Source organism: Oncorhynchus nerka, linkage group LG24 (genome assembly GCF_034236695.1).
Source record: "Oncorhynchus nerka isolate Pitt River linkage group LG24, Oner_Uvic_2.0, whole genome shotgun sequence".
Lineage (NCBI taxonomy): Eukaryota > Metazoa > Chordata > Actinopteri > Salmoniformes > Salmonidae > Oncorhynchus > Oncorhynchus nerka.
The window spans coordinates 11133661-11151326 of NC_088419.1; the positions used below are offsets into that span (position 1 = coordinate 11133661).

Genomic DNA, 17666 nt, shown 5'->3' on the forward strand with positions numbered 1-17666 from the left:
TTAAGAAGGGCAGTGATTGGTAGATGGGTAACAACAAATCAAACATTGAATATATCTTTAAGCATGGTCAAGTTAATAACGATGTTGTGGGTGATGTATTAAACCCCCCCCCAGACACATCAAAGATACAGTCGTCCTTCTGAACTGAACTGCGGGACTGGAAGGAAACTGTTCAGGGAGTTCACCATGAGGTCATTGGTGATATTAAGTAAGCTACAGAGTTTAATGGCTGTGATGGGAGAAAACTGAGAATGGATCAACAAAATGATAGCTACTCCACAATAACGACCTAAATGACAGAGAAGAATATAAATGTACAAAATACAAATATTCCTAAAACATGCATCTTGTATGCAACAAGGCATTAAAGTAATACTGCAAAAGAACACAGCAAATAAATACACTTTTTGGCCTGAATGCAAAGCCTTATGTTTGGGGCAAATCGAACACATCACTGAGTAACTATCTCCTTATATTTAAGCATAGTAAATCAGTGCGTCACGATATGGGTGGTTATGCTCGACATCAGCAAAAGACTGGGGATTGTCAGGATGAAAAGAAATGGGACGGAACGAAGCACAGGCAATAGGACAACCTGCTTCAGTCTGCTTTCCACCAGACACTGGGAGAGGAATTCCCCTTTAAGCAGGACAATAACCTACAACACAGCCAAATCTTTATTTATTTTTTACTTATTTATTTAACTAGGCAAGACAGTTAAGAACAAATTCTTATTTACAATGACAGCCTAGGAACAGTGGGTTAACTGCCTTGTTCAGAAGCAGAACAACAGATTTGAACTTGTCAGCTCGGGGATCCGACCTTGCAACCTTTCAGTTACTAGTCCAAGGTTTTAACCACTAGGCTACCAGCCACCCCAATCTACACTGGATTTACCAAGAAGAGTCCATGTGTCCGAGTGGCCAAGTTACAGTTTGATTAATAATATTGCATGGGTTATTAATAGGTAAATATTGCACAATCCAGGTATGGAGAGCTCTTAGAGTCTTACCCAGAAAGACTCACAGCTGTAATCACTCTTAGAGACTTACCCAGGAAGACTCACAGCTGTAATCACTCTTAGAGACTTACCCAGAAAGACTCACAGCTGTAATCACTCTTAGAGACTTACCCAGGAAGACTCACAGCTGTAATCACTCTTAGAGACTTACCCAGAAAGACTCACAGCTGTAATCACTCTTAGAGACTTACCCAGGAAGACTCACAGCTGTAATCACTCTTAGAGACTTACCCAGAAAGACTCACAGCTGTAATCACTCTTAGAGACTTACCCAGAAAGACCTCACAGCTGTAATCGATGCCGAAGGTGTTTCTAACATGTATTGACTCAGAGCTGAATACTTATGCAACGACTATATTTTAGATAGATATATATAAAGCATTACAAAATGAAATACAATAAATAAATGTTCTTTCACTTTGACATTACAGAACATTTTGTGTAGATTATTGACAACAAAAATTACAATTAAATCCATTTTAAAATGTGAAGATATCCAAGAGGTCTGAATACATTTGCAGGGCACTGTTTATTGCCAAACATTACTGTTCAAATGATCACAGTAATGGATGGGGAGATTGTATTCCATTGTTTGGAATATACACTTCAATGAACATAGTTTATGTTGGTGTCGTTTATATCAATGTATCCAGTATTCTACTAAGAGCAATATGAAGATTTACACTGTAGAATAGATGGATAATCCCTGTGTTGGTTCACAAATTCCTAAACTATTCCAGCTTGGTTCTACAGCATTGTGTGAAACTTCCGGAATTATTGTGTGAAGCTTCTGGAATCATTGTGTGAAGCTTCTGGAATCATTGTGTGAAGCTTCCGGAATCATTGTGTGAAGCTTCTGGGATCATTGTGTGAAGCTTCCAGAATCATTGTGTGAAGCTTCTGGAATCATTGTGTGAAGCTTCTGGAATCATTGTGTGAAGCTTCCGGAATCATTGTGTGAAGCTTCTGGAATCATTGTGTGAAGAAGCTTCTGGAATCAAAGCCAATTCCAGAACATTTCCTCTTTTATTTATGTTAGTCTTGAAATGAGACTGTTAGCTACAAAACAGAGGAAGGAAAACCACAAACTCCCTAAAGTCTTGATAGTACGGATAAAGAAACTTATTTTTTTCTGAAAGTAAAGGATTAACACAAAGTATGTATTTTCCATAACACATCATTTCAGAAACCCAGAAGTAAAATCTTGTATAATTGCGTCAGCTATACAGTTATGTTACGTACGTTTGTTCATGACAGCTTACATAAAAACATACAACTACTCTCTGTGTAGTTTTTTTTTTTAAAGGTGTAGATTTTTATTGAAGGGGATTTTTCCCTATCACTAAGCAGTAAGTGGGTTAGCTAAAATACTGGCTGAAGCAGATTAGAAAACTAGTTAGCACTTTCACTTAAAAATGTTTACACACATGCACAAAGTGTGGTCTTGGGGGCGCCAAGCAAAGGATTGAAATCATGTGAATCATGTGCACAAGGTGAAGGTAGGAACCAATGGGATGTCTATTTCAAGATTGCAATACATCAGTGATGTTACAGGGGATAGTTGAAAGTCTGTGTCAGTGACCAGTTCCTTAAGGTCATTAAGGCCTTAAATCTACGCACCAAAAGCTGAATGGAATAAAATGATCAGAATCTGAAATATGAGAAATAAAAATGTATTTCCTAAATGTCAGTGTGACTTTCTGGTAAGTACATATTTAAAGAGGGTAAGAATGTCTGATAATTTATGCTAATACCAGGATTCACTCAATTTCTATCACCGATAATTAGATATAAATATCTAATAAATATAAATAAATGTGTATAAATAAATATACATATATATAAAAACATAAAATATTTCTATATATATGAATATAAACAAATATATATAAGTATATATATATATATAAATATATATATAAATATAAACATATATATATACACATATAAATAAATAAATAAATAAATAAATAAATATATATATAAATCTTTCACAAGATATTTACACACATCTAGCCTTCCAAATATTGAATTTATGTTTGATTTATCAACCAATCTATTGAAGGGAGGGGTATAATCTATTGAAGGGAGGGGTATAATCTATTGAAGGGAGGGGTATAATCTATTGAAGGGAGGGGTATAATCTATTGAAGGGAGGGGTATAATCTATTGAAGGGAGGGGTATAATCTATTGAAGGGAGGGGTATAATCTATTGAAGGGAGGGGTATAATCTATTGAAGGGAGGGGTATAATCTATTGAAGGGAGGGGTATAATCTATTGAAGGGAGGGGTATAATCTATTGAAGGGGGGTATAATCTATTGAAGGGAGGGGTATAATCTATTGAAGGGAGGGGTATAATCTACTGAAGGGAGGGGTATAATCTATTGAAGGGAGGGGTATAATCTATTGAAGGGAGGGGTATAATCTATTGAAGGGAGGGGTATAATCTATTGAAGGGAGGGGTATAATCTACTGAAGGAGGGATATAATCTATTGAAGGGAGGGGTATAATCTATTGAAGGGAGGGGTATAATCTATTGAAGGGAGGGGTATAATCTATTGAAGGGAGGGGTATAATCTACTGAAGGAGGGGTATAATCTATTGAAGGGAGGGGTATAATCTATTGAAGGGAGGGTATAATCTACTGAAGGAGGGGTATAATCTACTGAAGGGAGGGGTATAATCTACTGAAGGGAGGTATAATCTATTGAAGGGAGGGGTATAATCTATTGAAGGGAGGGGTATAATCTACTGAAGGGAGGGGTATAATCTACTGAAGGGAGGGGTATAATCTATTGAAGGGAGGGGTATAATCTATTGAAGGGAGGGGTATAATCTATTGAAGGGAGGGGTATAATCTACTGAAGGGAGGGGTATAATCTATTGAAGGAGGGGTATAATCTATTGAAGGAGGGGTATAATCTATTGAAGGGAGGGGTATAATCTATTGAAGGGAGGGGTATAATCTATTGAAGGGAGGGGTATAATCTATTGAAGGGAGGGGTATAATCTACTGAAGGGAGGGGTATAATCTATTGAAGGGAGGGGTATAATCTATTGAAGGGAGGGGTATAATCTACTGAAGGGAGGGGTATAATCTATTGAAGGGAGGGGTGTACTCTATTGAAGGGAGGGGTATAATCTATTGAAGGGAGGGGTATAATCTATTGAAGGGAGGGGTATACTCTATTGAAGGGAGGGGTATAATCTATTGAAGGGAGGGGTATAATCTATTGAAGGAGGGGTATAATCTACTGAAGGGAGGGGTATAATCTATTGAAGGAGGGGTATAATCTATTGAAGGGAGGGGTATAATCTACTGAAGGGAGGGGTATAATCTACTGAAGGAGGGGTATAATCTACTGAAGGAGGGGTATAATCTATTGAAGGGAGGGGTATAATCTACTGAAGGGAGGGGTATAATCTACTGAAGGGAGGGGTATAATCTATTGAAGGGAGGGGTATACTCTATTGAAGGGAGGGTATAATCTATTGAAGGGAGGGGTATAATCTACTGAAGGGAGGGGTATAATCTATTGAAGGGAGGGGTATAATCTATTGAAGGGAGGGGTATAATCTACTGAAGGGAGGGGTATAATCTACTGAAGGGAGGGGTATAATCTACTGAAGGGAGGGGTATAATCTATTGAAGGGAGGGGTATAATCTACTGAAGGGAGGGGTATAATCTACTGAAGGGAGGGGTATAATCTATTGAAGGGGGGTATAATCTATTGAAGGGAGGGGTATAATCTATTGAAGGAGGGGTATAATCTACTGAAGGGAGGGGTATAATCTATTGAAGGGAGGGGTATAATCTATTGAAGGGAGGGGTATAATCTATTGAAGGGAGGGGTATAATCTATTGAAGGGAGGGGTATAATCTATTGAAGGGAGGGGTATAATCTATTGAAGGGAGGGGTATAATCTTTTGAAGGAGGGGTATAATCTATTGAAGGGGAGGTATAATCTACTGAAGGGAGGGGTATAATCTATTGAAGGAGGGGTATAATCTATTGAAGGGAGGGGTATAATCTACTGAAGGGAGGGGTATAATCTACTGAAGGGAGGGGTATAATCTACTGAAGGGAGGGGTATAATCTATTGAAGGGTGGGGTATAATCTATTGAAGGGAGTGGTATAACCTACTGAAGGGAGGGGTATAACCTATTGAAGGGAGGGGTATAACCTACTGAAGGGAGGGGTATAATCTATTGAAGGGAGGGGTATAATCTATTGAAGGGAGGGGTATAATCTATTGAAGGGAGGGGTATAATCTACTGAAGGGAGGGGTATAATCTATTGAAGGGAGGGGTATACCCTATTGAAGGGAGGGGTATAATCTATTGAAGGGAGGGGTATAATCTATTGAAGGGAGGGGTATACTCTATTGAAGGGAGGGGTATAATCTATTGAAGGGAGGGGTATAATCTATTGAAGGGAGGGGTATAATCTACTGAAGGGAGGGGTATAATCTATTGAAGGGAGGGGTATAATCTATTGAAGGGAGGGGTATAATCTACTGAAGGGAGGGGTATAATCGACTGAAGGGAGGGGTATAATCTACTGAAGGGAGGGGTATAATCTATTGAAGGGGGGGTATAATCTATTGAAGGAGGGGTATAATCTATTGAAGGAGGGGTATAATCTATTGAAGGGAGGGGTATAATCTACTGAAGGGAGGGGTATAATCTATTGAAGGGAGGGGTATAATCTACTGAAGGAGGGGTATAATCTACTGAAGGGAGGGGTATAATCTACTGAAGGGAGGGGTATAATCTATTGAAGGGAGGGGTATAATCTATTGAAGGGAGGGGTATAATCTACTGAAGGGAGGGGTATAATCTATTGAAGGGAGGGGTATAATCTACTGAAGGGAGGGGTAATAATAATCTACTGAAGGGAGGGGTATAATCTACTGAAGGGAGGGGTATAATCTACTGAAGGGAGGGGTATAATCTACTGAAGGGAGGGGGAGGGAGGGGTATAATCTATTGAAGGGAGGGGTATAATCTATTGAAGGGAGGGGGTATAATCTACTAAGGGTATAATCTACTGAAGGGAGGGTATAATCTATTGAAGGGAGGGTATAATCTACTGAAGGGAGGTATAATCTATTGAAGGGAGGGGTATAATCTACTGAAGGGAGGGGTGAAGGGAGGGGTATAATCTACTGAAGGGAGGGGTATAATCTATTGAAGGGAGGGGTATAATCTACTGAAGGGAGAGGTATAATCTATTGAAGGGAGGGGTATAATCTATTGAAGGAGGGGTATAATCTATTGAAGGGAGGGGTATAATCTACTGAAGGGACTGAAGGGTATAATCTATTGAAGGGAGGGGTATAATCTATTGAAGGGAGGGGTATAATCTACTGAAGGGAGAGGTATAATCTATTGAAGGGAGGGGTATAATCTATTGAAGGGAGGGGTATAATCTATTGAAGGGAGGGGTATAATCTATTGAAGGGAGGGGTATAATCTACTGAAGGGAGGGGTATAATCTATTGAAGGGAGGGGTATAATCTACTGAAGGGAGGGGTATAATCTACTGAAGGGAGGTGTATAATCTACTGAAGGGAGGGGTATAATCTATTGAAGGGAGGGGTAATAATAATCTACTGTGAATGACTATAGTGTCTATGCACAATAACAATCTCAAAATAGGCAACACTTTGAAGTGAAAGTGGCGAAAGTGAGATCATTCTTTCGCTAATAGTTAGGGGTCAGTAGAGGTGAGCTTTCATGCCAACTAAAGAAAGTAACAAATTAACATACCCACTGTTCATGGTCCGCTTTCTAGCAGCGTTAAACAAACATACAGATGAAGGAAACAATATTACATGGAGTTATGGCAGTCAATAATGTCAAAAAGAAACCTAAAGACTGAGAATGAGTCTCCATTTCATTTTCATATGGGGTGAATCAACAACAACATAAAAACTAATGTTGTGTGTGAACGTGAAGGGCCCGTTTCCCGGACCCTGATTAAAGCCTTGATCTCCATAGCAACTGATTTTTTTAGTCCAGGGCCAGGCTGACGTTCTCATCTCTGATCCTGAGTTGCCAAGCGATCAGCTGGTTCTCATCGTATCACCTCAATTGAAACAGTTACTTCATCGCAGTAAAATGGATACAAACTTGACACTGATCTGATCGTGCGGCAACCCAGAAGCAGTGAGGAGAGCTAAGCTAAATAAAACGAGCTAAGATAACTAAAAGCAATTCAATTCTAATTTGTTCAATTATCAATTCAATATCTCTCAACACACTAGCCTAATCAATCAAATGAAACCTGAATCTGTTCTGTTGGAGAGAATGTGTTTGATAAAAGAACAGAACCTTCAAAAAGTTGCAGCTTAATGAAGTGTTTCAATGCAGTGGGGGACACACTGGGGCTCATAAGTATCTAAGTGTCCATCTCCTTATTTATGATTACACACACCAACTAAGAAATAAGCATGCCAGTGGCATGTAGCTGAGCTGAGCTGAGCTGAGCTGAGCGAGAGAGAGAGAGCGCGAGAGAGCGAGAGAGAGAGAGAGAGAGAGAGTGTGCGCGAGAGAGCGAGAGAGAGAGAGCGCGAGAGAGCGAGAGAGAGAGAGAGAGCGAGAGAGAGAGAGCGAGAGAGAGAAGAGCGAGAGAGAGAGCGCGAGAGAGCGAGAGAGAGAGAGCGCGAGAGAGCGAGAGAGAGAGAGAGAGAGAGCGAGAGAGAGAGAGAGAGAGAGAGAGAGAGAGAGTGAGAGTGAGAGAGAGAGAGAGAGAGAGAGAGCGCGAGAGAGCGAGAGAGAGAGAGAGCGAGAATGAGAGTGAGAGGGAAAGAGGGATGGAGAGTTGGATAGAGGGAGGGTTGGATAGAGGGAGGGATAGAGGGAGGGTTGGATAGAGGGAGGGAGGGTTGGATAGAGGGAGGGTTGGATAGAGGGAGGGAGGGTACCATTCCCTTTGATCGGGGCATTGTAAATCAAGTAGGCAGAGCAGAGAAGAGGGGAGAAAACTCTTTCTGGATGCACTTAAAGCAATCAGGCTATTTCTCTGTGTATCTGGGACTAACACTGAGTGGGCACTTGGCCTTCATTATGACACGGGGTCCTAGGGGGAGAGAACGATTATGTAGAATCACCCAGCAAGAGAGGACACTGCCGTAGAAGACGTATCTTCACGTCTTATCTTGAAGTCAAACAAGGAGAAAACAGACGTGTGATGATCATCCTCTGTTCTTGATCTCTTATTAAATACATTTCTTCTACAGTGAATCTCCTTGGCATATCGTCTTTAACCAGAATCCATGAGTCAGCAACAGGATTTGTTTGTTTTTCGATTATTTCCTTTGTATTGAAACCATTTACACTGTATTGTAAAATGACATGTTTACAAAGACCACTGTGTCATATACTTTCAAATAATTTACAAATCCTAAACGTAGTTCACGTATTTCTTCGACCAAGGTCTGATGTGTACTGATCATACAGGGATAACGAGTACAGGTAATGTAAATACAATGTAAATATAATGGGTAGGCTATACAGTGATTATGTACACAGGTAATGCAGCAATACTCACCCCTTCGTTGTTAGGCACCGTGTGAGCCAACATCTCCTGCAGGGCCCGGACAGACAGGGACTGCTCCAGGATGAAACAGCAGATACACAGGTCAGGAGGAACATACTGCAGGATGGACAGACGGAGAGAGGGGGGAGATGGGAGGGAGGGAGACGGGAGAGAGGGAGGGAGATGGGAGAGAGGGAGATGGGAGGGAGGGAGATGGGAGGGAGGGAGGGAGATGGGAGAGAGGGAGGGAGATGGGAGAGAGGGAGATGGGAGGGAGGGAGAGGGAGATGGGAGAGAGGAGGGAGATGGGAGAGAGGGAGGGGAGATGGGAGATGGGAGGGAGGGATGGGGAGGGAGGGAGGGAGATGGGAGAGAGGGAGATGGGAGGGAGGGAGATGGGAGGGAGGGAGGAGATGGGAGAGGGAGGGAGATGGGGAGGGAGGGATATGGGAGAGAGGGAGATGGGAGATGGGAGATGGGAGATGGGGAGAGGGAGATGGGAGGAGGGGAGATGGGAGGGAGGGAGATGGGAGATGGGAGACGGGAGAGAGGGAGATGGGAGGGAGATGGGAGGGGACGGGAGAGAGGGAGATGGGAGGGAGATGGGAGGGAGAGGGAGATGGAGAGAGGGAGATGGGAGGGAGGGAGGGAGATGGGAGGGAGGGAGACGGGAGAGAGGGAGATGGGAGGGAGATGAGAAGGAGGGAGGGAGATGGGAGGGAGATTAGAAGGAGGGAAGAAGGGAGATGGGAGGGAGATGAGAAGGAGGGAGGGAGATGGGAGGGAGGGAGGTGGGAGGGAGGGAGATGGGAGGGAGGGAGACGGGAGAGAGGGAGATGGGAGGGAGGGAGGGAGATGGGAGAGAGGGAGATGAGAAGGAGGGAGGGAGATTAGAAGGAGGGAGACGGGGAGAGAGGGAGATGGGAGGGAGATGGGAGGGAGGGAGGGAGATGGGAGGGAGGGAGGGAGATGGGAGAGAGGGAGATGGGAGGAAGATGGGAGGGAGGGAGATGGGAGGGAGGGAGAGGGAGAGGGAGATGGGAGGGAGATGAGAAGGAGGGAGGGAGATGGGAGGGAGATTAGAAGGAGGGAAGAAGGGAGATGGGAGGGAGATGAGAAGGAGGGAGATGGAGATGGGAGGGAGGGAGGTGGGAGGGAGGGAGATGGGAGGGAGGAGAGACGGGAGAGAGGAGATGGGAGGGAGATGAGAAGGAGGGAGGGAGATGGGAGGGAGATTAGAAGGAGGGAAGAAGGGAGATGGGAGGGAGGGAGATGGGAGGGAGGGAGGTGGGAGGGAGGGAGATGGGAGGGAGGTGGGATGGAGGGAGATGGAGGGAGGGAGGGAGATGGGAGGGAGGGAGGTGGGAGGGAGGGAGATGGGGGAGGGAGATGGTAGGAAGGGAGGAGGGAGGGAGATGGGAGATGGGAGGGAGATGAGAGGTAGGGAGGTGGGAGGGAGGGAGACGGAGGGAGGGAGGCAGGCGAGAGGGAAGGAGGTGGGAGATGGGAGAGAGGGAGAAGGGAGGGAGGGAGACGGGAGAGAGGGAGGGAGGCAGATGGGAGGGAGGCAGATGGGAGGGAGGGATTTGGGAGGGAGATGGGAGGGAGGCAGAGAGGAGTGAAGGAGTGGGGAGATGGGATGGGGGGGCAAATGGGAGGGAGGAAAAATTCCAATCTTAGCAAAGATAAATATAAATAGCAGTAAACACTCTATTAGACGAGAGATCTGATGACTTGCATTAGGTCTCAATTACAAGAGGCTTAAAATGGCAGATGAAATTTGACCATGATATAAATACATTTAAATTAATGGACTGACATACATTGCTTTGATACCCTAGCGGCACCATCAATGTTTGACAAACAAACTTCTACAACAGCAGATGCTTGGACGGGAATCAACATAATATAATGAATCTAATTGAAGAATGTTTTATAACTCATTTCCCCTTACCTAACCAAACCCTTCAATTCTGAAATTAAATATAAGTTGAATATTGTCATGGTGGTTAAACTATCATAGTACCATGAGAAGCCTAGTCTTTAATGTTTCATAGCACCATGAGAAGCCTAGTCTTTAATGTTTCATAGCACCATGAGAAGCCCAGTCTTTAATGTTTCATAGCACCATGAGAAGCCTAGTCTTTAATGTTTCATAGCACCATGAGAAGCCTAGTCTTTAATGTTTCATAGCACCATGAGAAGCCCAGTCTTTAAAGTTTCATAGCACCATGAGAAGCCTAGTCTTTAATGTTTCATAGCACCATGAGAAGCCTAGTCTTTAATGTTTCATAGCACCATGAGAAGCCTAGTCTTTAATGTTTCATAGGACCATGAGAAGCCTAATCTTTAATGTTTCATAGCACCATGAGAAGCCTAGTCTTTAATGTTTCATAGCACCATGAGAAGCCTAGTCTTTAATGTTTCATAGCACCATGAGAAGCCTAGTCTTTAATGTTTCATAGCACCATGAGAAGCCTAGTCTTTAATGTTTCATAGCACCATGAGAAGCCTAGTCTTTAATGTTTCATAGCACCATGAGAAGCCTAGTCTTTAATGTTTCATAGCACCATGAGAAGCCTAGTCTTTAATGTTTCATAGCACCATGATGAGAAGCCCAGTCTTTAATGTTTCATAGCACCATGAGAAGCCTAGTCTTTAATGTTTCATAGCACCATGAGAAGCCCAGTCTTTAATGTTTCATAGCACCATGAGAAGCCCAGTCTTTAATGTTTCATAGCACCATGAGAAGCCTAGTCTTTAATGTTTCATAGCACCATGAGAAGCCCAGTCTTTAATGTTTCATAGCACCATGAGAAGCCCAGTCTTTAATGTTTCATAGCACCATGAGAAGCCCAGTCTTTAAAGTTTCATAGCACCATGAGAAGCCCAGTCTTTAATGTTTCATAGCACCATGAGAAGCCTAGTCTTTAATGTATCATAGCACCATGAGAAGCCCAGTCTTTAATGTTTCATAGCACCATGAGAAGCCCAGTCTTTAATGTTTTTCATAGCACCATGAGAAGCCTAGTCTTTAATGTTTCATAGCACCATGAGAAGCCCAGTCTTTAATGTTTCATAGCACCATGAGAAGCCCAGTCTTTAATGTTTCATAGCACCATGAGAAGCCCAGTCTTTAATGTTTCATAGCACCATGAGAAGCCCAGTCTTTAATGGTTCATAGCACCATGAGAAGCCCAGTCTTTAATGTTTCATAGCACCATGAGAAGCCCAGTCTTTAATGGTTCATAGCACCATGAGAAGCCTAGTCTTTAATGTTTCATAGCACCATGAGAAGCCTAGTCTTTAATGTTTCATAGCACCATGAGAAGCCTAGTCTTTAATGTTTCATAGCACCATGAGAAGCCTAGTCTTTAATGTTTCATAGCACCATGAGAAGCCCAGTCTTTAATGTTTCATAGCACCATGAGAAGCCCAGTCTTTAATGTTTCATAGCACCATGAGAAGCCCAGTCTTTAAAGTTTCATAGCACCATGAGAAGCCCAGTCTTTAATGTTTCATAGCACCATGAAGCCATGAGAAGTCTTTAATGTTTGATAGCACCATGAGAAGCCTAGTCTTTAATGTTTCATAGCACCATGAGAAGCCCAGTCTTTAATGTTTCATAGCACCATGAGAAGCCCAGTCTTTAATGTTTCATAGCACCCCAGTCTTTAATGTTTCATAGCACCATGAGAAGCCCAGTCTTTAATGTTTCATAGCACCATGAGAAGCCCAGTCTTTAATGTTTCATAGCACCATGAGAAGCCCAGTCTTTAATGTTTCATAGCACCATGAGAAGCCTAGTCTTTAAAGTTTCATAGCACCATGAGAAGCCCAGTCTTTAATGTTTCATAGCACCATGAGAAGCCTAGTCTTTAATGTTTCATAGCACCATGAGAAGCCTAGTCTTTAATGTTTCATAGCACCATGAGAAGCCTAGTCTTTAATGTTTCATAGCACCATGAGAAGCCCAGTCTTTAAAGTTTCATAGCACCATGAGAAGCCCAGTCTTTAAAGTTTCATAGCACCATGAGAAGCCCAGTCTTTAATGTTTCATAGCACCATGAGAAGCCCAGTCTTTAATGGTTCATAGCACCATGAGAAGCCCAGTCTTTAATGGTTCATAGCACCATGAGAAGCCTAGTCTTTAATGTTTCATAGCACCATGAGAAGCCCAGTCTTTAATGTTTCATAGCACCATGAGAAGCCCAGTCTTTAATGTTTCATAGCACCATGAGAAGCCCAGTCTTTAATGGTTCATAGCACCATGAGAAGCCCAGTCTTTAAAGTTTCATAGCACCATGAGAAGCCCAGTCTTTAATGTTTCATAGCACCATGAGAAGCCCAGTCTTTAATGGTTCATAGCACCATGAGAAGCCTAGTCTTTAATGTTTCATAGCACCATGAGAAGCCTAGTCTTTAATGTTTCATAGCACCATGAGAAGCCTAGTCTTTAATGTTTCATAGCACCATGAGAAGCCTAGTCTTTAATGTTTCATAGCACCATGAGAAGCCCAGTCTTTAAAGTTTCATAGCACCATGAGAAGCCTAGTCTTTAATGTATCATAGCACCATGAGAAGCCTAGTCTTTAATGTTTCATAGCACCATGAGAAGCCTAGTCTTTAATGTATCATAGCACCATGAGAAGCCCAGTCTTTAATGTTTCATAGCACCATGAGAAGCCCAGTCTTTAATGTTTCATAGCACCATGAGAAGCCTAGTCTTTAATGTTTCATAGCACCATGAGAAGCCTAGTCTTTAATGTTTCATAGCACCATGAGAAGCCCAGTCTTTAAAGTTTCATAGCACCATGAGAAGCCCAGTCTTTAATGTTTCATAGCACCATGAGAAGCCTAGTCTTTAATGTTTCATAGCACCATGAGAAGCCCAGTCTTTAAAGTTTCATAGCACCATGAGAAGCCCAGTCTTTAATGTTTCATAGCACCATGAGAAGCCCAGTCTTTAAGGTTTCATAGCACCATGAGAAGTCTAGTCTTTAAAGTTTCATAGCACCATGAGAAGCCCAGTCTTTAATGTTTCATAGCACCATGAGAAGCCCAGTCTTTAATGTTTCATAGCACCATGAGAAGCCTAGTCTTTAATGTTTCATAGCACCATGAGAAGCCCAGTCTTTAAAGTTTCATAGCACCATGAGAAGCCTAGTCTTTAATGTTTCATAGCACCATGAGAAGCCCAGTCTTTAAAGTTTCATAGCACCATGAGAAGCCCAGTCTTTAATGTTTCATAGCACCATGAGAAGCCTAGTCTTTAATGTTTCATAGCACCATGAGAGGCCCGGTCTTTAATGTTTCATAGCACCATGAGAAGCCCAGTCTTTAAAGTTTCATAACATTGGCAACAGAGGTCTGCTTACTGTAGTTATAGGTAAAACTAAAGGGTAACATTGTACAACCTTGTAGATATAAATTCATCTATTTAACAGACCTGGTTATTCTTTCTATGCGGTGTAGTGTTACCTCCCATTTGAACTGAAATATATTCCTTTTCTAAAAGAGTACGTTGCCTCTAACCACTGATCCGAGGTCAGCTCTGTGTTTCCACACCTGATCGTTAGGGTTAGAATTTGTTATGCGCAAACTGATCCTAGGTGTGCTTCAGGGCATCTTCTTCCATCCTTGTTATACTGTAGTCAGTCACTCCAGGATTTTGTGATTCTGCGATCCCACTGATTTTGGCAAAATGAACAATTGCATAGTATGCAAGGACTTGGAAATTCGACCAATCACTGCACTATTGAAACCGTCAAATCATCCCAATATTACTGAATATAGTGATCACAGCACTACAAAAAGAGAGCTTGTGAATTTAACCAATCACTGCACTTCTAGAGCATATACATTTTCCACTCGTCAGCGCATTTTCGTAAAACGAATTTGATCAAATCATTGTAAATTGCTATGCAAAATATCATTATTGCAGCAAAATCAACATTTTGGCCCGCAACTAACACACAAAAACTGGAGGGACTGAGAGGCACAGAGCCAGTTGTATCCATAAGAGATGGAAGCGAGGTTTCAACACCTGAGATCACTGTGACTATAACACCTGTAACTCGATAACACCTGGACTTTCTGGTCAAAAATTATGCAGAAAAATGTATCCATGCTTTTGTCACTTCTAGGTTAGACTACTGCAATGCTCTACTTTCCAGCTACCCGGATAAAGCACTAAATAAACTTCAGTTAGTGCTAAATACGGCTGCTAGAATCCTGACTAGAACCAAAAAATTTGATCATATTACTCCAGTGCTAGCCTCCCTAAACTGGCTTCCTGTCAAGGCAAGGGCTGATTTCAAGGTTTTACTGCTAACCTACAAAGTATTACATGGGCTTGCTCCTACCTATCGCTTTGATTTGGTGCTGCCGTACATACCTACACGTACGCTACGGTCACAAGACGCAGGCCTCCAAATTGTCCCTAGAATTTCTAAGCAAACAGCTGGAGGTAGGGCTTTCTCCTATAGAGCTCCATTTTTATGGAATGGTCTGCCTACCCATGTGAGAGACGCAAACTCGGTCGCAACCTTTAAGTCTTTACTGAAGACTCATCTCTTAAGTGGGTCATATGATTGAGTGAAATCTGGCCCAGGAGTGTGAAGGTACACTGAAAGGCTCTGGAGCAACGAACCGCCCTTGCTGTCTCTGCCTGGCCGGTTCCCCTCTTTCCACTGGGATTCTCTGCCTCTAACCCTATTACAGGGGCTGAGTCACTGGCTTACTGGTGCTCATCCATGCCGTCCCTAGGAGGGGTGCGTCACTTGAGTGGGTTGAGTCACTGATGTGATCTTCTTGTCTGGGTTAGCACCCCCCCTTGGGTTGTGCCGTGGCGGAGATCTTTAAGTTGGTGGTTGAAGATATCCCTCTAGTGGTGTGGGGGCTGTGCTTTGGCAAAATGGGTGGAGTTATATCCTTCCTGTTTGACCCTGTCCGGGGGTATCATCGGATGGGGCCACATTGTCTCCTGACCCCTCCTGTCTCAGCCTCCACTATTTATGCTGCAGTAGTTTATGTGTCGGGGGGCTAGGGTCAGTTTGTTATATCTGGAGTACTTCTCTTGTCTCAGGACTACCTGGCATGATGACTCCTTGCTGTCCCCAGTCCACCTGGCCGTGCTGCTGCTCCAGGTTCAACTGTTCTGCCTGTGATTATTATTATTTGACCATGCTGGTCATTTATGAACATTTGAACATCTTGGCCATGTTCTGTTATAATCTCCACCCGGCACAGCCAGAAGAGGACTGGCCACCCCTCATAGCCTGGTTCCTCTCTAGGTTTCTTCCTAGGTTTTGGCCTTTCTAGGGTGTTTTTCCTAGCCACCATGCTTCTACACCTGTATTGCTTGCTGTTTGGGGTTTTAGGCTGGGTTTCTGTACAGCACTTTGAGATATCAGCTGATGTAAGAGGGCTTTATAAATATATTTGATTTGAACTCCTCGTCGCAAATCACTCCCTAGTCCTCACACACTGGCTAGTCTACCAATCAGTCCTCACACACTGGCTAGTCTACCAATCAGTCCTCACACACTGGCTAGTCTACCAATCAGTTCTCACACACTGGCTAGTCTACCAATCAGTCCTCACACACTGGCTAGTCTACCAATCAGTTCTCACACACTGGCTAGTCTACCAATCAGTTCTCACACACTGGCTAGTCTACCAATCAGTTCTCACACACTGGCTAGTCTACCAATCAGTCCTCACACACTGGCTAGTCTACCAATCAGTTCTCACACACTGGCTAGTCTACCAATCAGTCCTCACACAATGGCTAGTCTATCAATCAGTCCTCACACACTGGCTAGTCTACCAATCAGTTCTCACACACTGGCTAGTCTACCAATCAGTCCTCACACACTGGCTAGTCTACCATTCAGTCCTCACACACTGGCTAGTCTACCAATCACTCCTCACACACTTGCTAGTCTACTAATCACACCCCAGTCCTCACACACTGGCTAGTCTATCAATCAGTCCTCACACACAGGCTAGTCTACCAATCAGTCCTCACACACAGGCTAGTCTACCAATCAGTCCTCACACACAGGCTAGTCTACCAATCAGTCCTCACACACTGGCTAGTCTACCAATCAGTCCTCACACACTGGCTAGTCTACCAATCACTCCCCAGTCCTTACACACTGGCTAGTCTACCAATCAGTCCTCACACACAGGCTAGTCTACCAATCAGTCCTCACACACTGGCTAGTCTACCAATCACTCCCCATTCCTCACACACTGGTTAGTTTATCAATGCTTCCTACCACAGTAGAGCTCTCTGTCATTATTATGAAGGTGAGGGAGGATCAGGGAGTTATCCAATACTGTACTTAGAGAGAAGGTGCTTCTTGTATATCCAAGTGAATAAATGTTTGTGGTGAGCAACAACATCAAATGTATTATATGAGTCAAGATGGGTGCCAGACTGTGAATCTCCTTTCATTAAAGCTATGTTTCCGGGAGAGCTATTCCTTTAATGGAGGCCCAGACAGAGACCCAGACAGACCCAGACAGAGACCCTGACAGAGACACAGACAGAGACCCCGACAGAGACACAGACAGAGACACAGACAGAGACCCGGACAGAGACACAGACAGAGACACAGACAGAGACACAGACAGAGACACAGACAGAGACCCTGACAGAGACCCAGACAGAGACACAGACAGAGACACAGACAGAGACCCAGACAGAGACACAGACAGAGACCCTGACAGAGACCCTGACAGAGACCCAGACAGAGACCCAGACAGAGACACAGACAGAGACACGGACAGAGACACGGACAGAGACCCGGACAGAGACCCAGACAGAGACACAGACAGAGACACAGACAGAGACACAGACAGAGACCCTGACAGAGACCCAGACAGAGACACAGACAGAGACACAGACAGAGACACAGACAGAGACACAGACAGAGACCCTGACAGAGACACAGACAGAGACCCAGACAGAGACCCAGACAACAGAGACAAAGCCATTTAACAGAGACCCTGCCAGGCTAGAGCACACATGTTTTTCATTTAGGAAATCAAAATGATTTTGGAGAAACAATACACACACATAAGGT

The 17666-nt window shown here is 43.4% G+C and overlaps 1 protein-coding gene across 5 annotated transcripts in view; it reads right to left on the minus strand.

Moving 5' to 3' along the window:
* The window catches only part of LOC115122410 (ryanodine receptor 3-like), a 269794-nt gene that overhangs the window by 225954 nt on the left and 26174 nt on the right, over positions 1–17666 (minus strand). For 3 of the 5 annotated variants that reach the window (XM_065008605.1, XM_065008604.1, XM_065008602.1), the window contains exons 3-4: positions 8584–8688; positions 6801–6821 (exon numbers count right to left, since the gene is read on the minus strand). In XM_065008605.1, the coding sequence (XP_064864677.1) occupies positions 6801–6821; positions 8584–8688 (126 nt within the window). The remainder of the gene's footprint in view (positions 1–6800; positions 6822–8583; positions 8689–17666) is intronic. The other 2 variants (XM_065008606.1, XM_065008603.1) reach the window with 1 other exon arrangement.